The 5,176-nt window shown below is 31.5% G+C and overlaps 1 protein-coding gene across 1 annotated transcript in view; it reads left to right on the top strand.

Moving 5' to 3' along the window:
• LOC117125100 (sodium bicarbonate transporter-like protein 11) overlaps nucleotides 1–5,176 on the top strand; it is a gene marked incomplete in the record, with an annotated part of 65,239 nt that overhangs the window by 47,864 nt on the left and 12,199 nt on the right. Inside the window, 3 exon segments of the mRNA XM_033271489.1 lie at nucleotides 521–634; nucleotides 3,726–3,858; nucleotides 4,692–4,765. Of these exon segments, the coding sequence (XP_033127380.1) occupies nucleotides 521–634; nucleotides 3,726–3,858; nucleotides 4,692–4,765 (321 nt within the window).

Raw genomic sequence — 5,176 nt, forward strand, 5'->3', positions numbered from 1 at the left:
GCCATTGTTTATATTTAAACAGAAAAATGAAATGGCATACTAATATTACATGTTATGTATTATGTGAGAGCATATACGGAATATGAATCATGTTATTATTGGATACATATTTATCTGTATATATTACATATATACAGATAAATATGTAAATATATACAGATAAATATGTATCTGTATATATTGCCTGTAAAATTGTGGCCCCCTTGTTTAGAAAATTCTGATCCGTCCCTGTGAAATCAAATGATGTTTCAATTCTTATCTCTTAATACGCCTCATCTTTGCCAGTGTTCAATAATGCACAGAGTATAAACATATAAAATGTATATGATTGTATAATATATTTTTATGTTTCTCTCATTAGAATAATATGGTTAATATTGAAAGATTATTATTGTGAATAGTTTTGTTTTATTTTTTATGATCATTATTATAATGCATAGTATTGTGTCACATATGCAAAGTAGATTACAATCTAGTTATTAATAATAAAATTGGTTTGATTTTTGTTTTTGGTCAACAGATGTGCAAAAGGTGATATTTGCACAGATGTTTGGAGGGATAGTGTTTGCGTTTCTCGGTGGTCAGCCTTTGATAGTCTTGTTAACTACGGCTCCTCTTACCTTATACATCAAAGGTAAGTGAGATGATGATGACAAAAAATTAATACTTTCTTGCTAAAAGCAGTGCTCATATTATCCATCATTCTAACTGCAAACTTAATATACTTACAACACTTACAACTAGTGATTGGTTCTGGTTACAAATTTCTTTTAAACTTTTTGGTCAGTAATTACATCAGTTTATTAATAAAATTTATTATGATTAAAAAATTCAAATTTAGTTTCATATACCAAGGAGGTTTCACTCAGCGGTGGCTCCTGAAATATGCCAACAAGGGATCAACCAAGTCTGACTAGGGGCTTAAACCAAGGGCCCTTCCCCCCTCCCCCCTCCCCCAATCTAGAGGCTTGGTCAGTGTTCCTGTATATAATCCATGGTTAGGCTGTTGGGGACAGATTTTATGGTTCTATGATGGACCAGAACTGCTTTTAGACCACAGTATCAGGTATAAGCAACCATAATAGCTTTGTTTGGATCAGCAAATTAATAATTTTAGCTTGATGACCAACAGGAGTGAAGGAGTGAAATTTCTGCCCTTGGTGCAGCTGCTAGTTGCACTGGGTGCTGTTGGGTACATGCAATGTGCAGACAGCCCTATTTCATTCTACTCTGAAATATGTGACCGGCTCTGGCAAAACAAGCAGTTTTGTAGGAAAAATTTAAAATTGACTTTTTTTAATTGGTTGAATATTACTCTTAGCAAAGATATGAATATTTAATTCATTGGATGTCAGCTATGTAGGTTTTGAGAAAATGGCTTCCAAAGATTCCAAAATTAAATAATAGTTTATTATTAAGATTTTTATTTTAAAAATAATTTTAATGTACCTTTTAGTTAGATTAAGTGATTGATATTTTGCAGAAATGTTCTTCAGTATTTATTTATTTTTTTAATAAAATGCAAAAACCTGAAAATGTTCAAAATTCTGATTTTCAAACATTTTGGGTACTTTGGAAAATTATAAATTGCAACAAATGGAGGGTTTTGCCAGATCACATGCTTGACTTGATTTAGTTGCACATAACCATGGGAGTGAGGTCCTTGCTTTTCTTGTGACATTGTAGTCTTGTCATCAGTTTAGTGCAGGTCTGTATTAACAGGTTTAAATATATATAAAATAACAATTGGTATGGCACATTAATATTACTGAAAAACATCAGTTAATGTAATTAAATTATCCCCTAGACACATTTAGTATCCATTGAAACCATGTTCGCAAGCATGCAAGGTCGTAGCTGTGTGGTAATGGAATTAGCAAAATGTTTATTACATGAAAAAATATGTTATTTAAAATCAGTGTATTGTGAAATTATTTTAATTATATGTGCAGCATTGATTTTACTACCAGCTTGCAAAACAAATATTTCTTTAAGTATTAAAACAAACAAAAAACAAAAAATGTATAAGTAACTTTGAAAGCAAAAAAAGAAAAACATGTCGAGCATGATGAGAATAAGAAAATAAGCCACTTCTATTGATCCAATTTGTAAAAATTAATGAACTTAAAATATATTTCTTAACCGTGCTTACTTAAAAATACTAAAAACAAAAGTTTATGATAGTACTGATGGAATTGATAACTTACAAAATGATCGAAAACAATGTGGAAGTGCCAGACATTCCCCAAATAAGAATCAAATTTCCCTGACGAGAAGACGAATGTCCTCGATGAGAGAGCCACACTCACCTCAACCCCCAACATGGCTGGAGCAGATTTTAAGAATAGATACCAATATGCCTGGAAATTGCACTTTCAGACTGTAAACATGCACATACAAAGCAGTGTTCTCCGACGAAATGGTGACTTGACATTCAGCGGGACTTAAGCTTTGTCTACACTATCAAATTTCATCAAAAAAGCATCACATAAAATTTGATTGAACATAGAGTTGAATAAGTTTTTTTTAATACAATTTGATGATATGTGATATGACGTTATCGTACCCATATATGGGCGCATTACATTTTTTTGTCACATAAAATTTGATAGTGTAGACAAAGCTTTAGGGTTTCTTGACGGTTGTCTTGGACCCCACTGGGTAGCGCTTATAATTGTTGGATCCTCGCATTTTCCTGCTAATCTATTTTTGATCCTAGCTTAAATTTGATGTAAATTCACATCACTGGCCTTATAACTTGACTTTGACTTTCGTCAAAGAAATAAACATTCAGCATTCAAGAGGGAATACAGTCACTGATGTCCTTTTTATTCGGTGCATGCAGACAGGTAAAAATCGTGCGATGATTTCAGGCCAGGCTACGGCCTATGCCTAGTAATAGTAGAAGGAGAAGGCCCGGGCGGCCTGCCTGCTGCATCTAAATTTGTTCCTTGAGTCTTTAAAATAGGTCTAGAATATTTCTATTAAACGTTCAGTTTGTTGTGTTTATGAGGGTCCATTGATTCAATGTAATATTGAATTTGAAGTAACTTTCTTCAGGTTCTAATTAAGCTTGTTTTACGAAAGTAATTTTCAATTACAATTCAATTTTTATCGCGGTGCGCGATGTATTTGCGGTGACGAAAAAATGAGGGATTTTTTTTTGCACACGAACCTAAAAATAATCAAGCCAAGCGTCCACTAATAGAAAAATTAGTGGACGCTAAGGAATTATCAAATAGCATTGGGAGTTACAGTGATGACGACGTCATGATTGACTTTGTTTATTATGTAATGTTTAGATAATTTGTACGTTTTGTCTGTTTTAATAATATTAGTTGTGTTTTCATGCTTGTTATTACTGTATGTTAACACACTGGATTTGCCCTCTGGGTTTGATGCGAGGTTTATTATATCTAATAAATAAATAAAACTTAAAAATAATTGTTGAGGTAATTTTTTCATTCTAATTTTTAATTGAAATCTAAAACTTTACAAAGCTTATTAACTCAACTCTATGTGGTATTAACATCAGATTCACTAGGCTACTTGCTTTCTTGTCTATGGGCAAGCAGAATTGGCTTTCTCACAGAATTGGTGTTAGTTTCAATGGGCAAGTGGTTTCATATTGCTTAAATCTTGCTAATTATATGATTCCAGCATATTTGATTGTGATATTAATATGCATGTATGTATTTTTTTTTCTTTTGATTCTATTGTTTTAGTTATCTACAGTATTTGTGAGGATCTTGAGTTGAACTTCTTTGCTATGTATGCATGTGTAGGCCTATGGAATGCCTTCTTCTTGGTCGTCTACTCTGTCGTGGATGCTAGTCTACTTATAAAGTGGTCCACCAGGTGATAAATTTGATGCGAGAAGCCTAAAATAATCTTGCTCCTTTTCTATCTTTATAAATTCTATAATATTATATTACACTTAATGCATTTTTTTAGACTTAGTGATGAAAAATATAATTCTATTTTTGTATTGTTTTTAATTGATTGTTACATTAGACCATGGAGGAAATAGTTAAGACAGTTTATTATTTTAGCATAATTTAAGAAGATGCATTTTGTGGTGAGCCAACCATTATTCTTTAATGCTTGTTGAAAGTATAAGCAACCTGATCTTGCCAGCATTCTATTGGCTGTGATGGTGTCTGAATTATGCCTATGACTGGATGTGCTTTGTTGACCAATAGAATGTGTGTACTACCGTACGTAATGTGCTTCCACAAAACTCAGACATAAAAGCAAGGTGATATTTAAAGAAAATCAGTTTGTCATGAATAAAGATTTGATTTTTTTCATCTGACAGAATTATTGTAACATTGAGAAACTACAAATTGTAGTCTTATTTAATTTCTGTAACCTTTTGCATTTTGTTTGGATAGTGGTTGCTATGTGCATTTGTATTCAAACTGTGTGCGGTCATGCATAGCCGGTGCTGGTTTGCTCGGTTGTACTAATACAAAATCCTTGATTTTTTATTGAATTGATAGAAAATACTACATAACCTATGTAGTATAATGTATTTTTGAATTGAATTGAACCTATTAAATTGTATTCTTATTATCTGAAGCTGATTTAAATGATTATTTTAAAACAAATATTTTGAATATGTTTCTTAGAATTGAGAAACGGACATAAATCTGAGTTGTTAATGGATTGTTTTGAATTGTTTTCAACAGGTCTACAGAGGAGATATTTTCCTTGTTTATATCAGTGGCATTTAGTGTGGATGCCATTAAAGACTTAGCTGGTAGTAAGTAGATCACTTCACAACATATATCATTCAGGCATAAAGCTAAGCAATGCCACACATTCGATTATGTCAGCAAAATGGGGGACCAAACACTTAATAAGGCATAAGACAAGAATGATTTTATTTGTTCACAATTAAAATGTAATGAAATATGTGCAAGTCTAGGAATCCATTAGATTTTATGTATTTAGTAATAATAATAGGAATAATAATGTTAGTAAAACCTACCTTAAGGGGAATTTAGACAGTGGAGAATTAGAGAACAATTAAAAAGACGACGATTAGGGGAAAAGAAAAAAAAGATGTTCCCCTCCAAATTAAAGCATTTTATAATAATAGTAATAGTAATTATGATAATAATAATATTCATATATTATATATATATATATATATATATATATATATATTTTT

The sequence above is a fragment of the Anneissia japonica genome, unplaced genomic scaffold (genome assembly GCF_011630105.1).
Source record: "Anneissia japonica isolate Jap-2015-1 unplaced genomic scaffold, ASM1163010v1 scaffold9_len2422644_cov172, whole genome shotgun sequence".
Classification (NCBI taxonomy): domain Eukaryota; kingdom Metazoa; phylum Echinodermata; class Crinoidea; order Comatulida; family Comatulidae; genus Anneissia; species Anneissia japonica.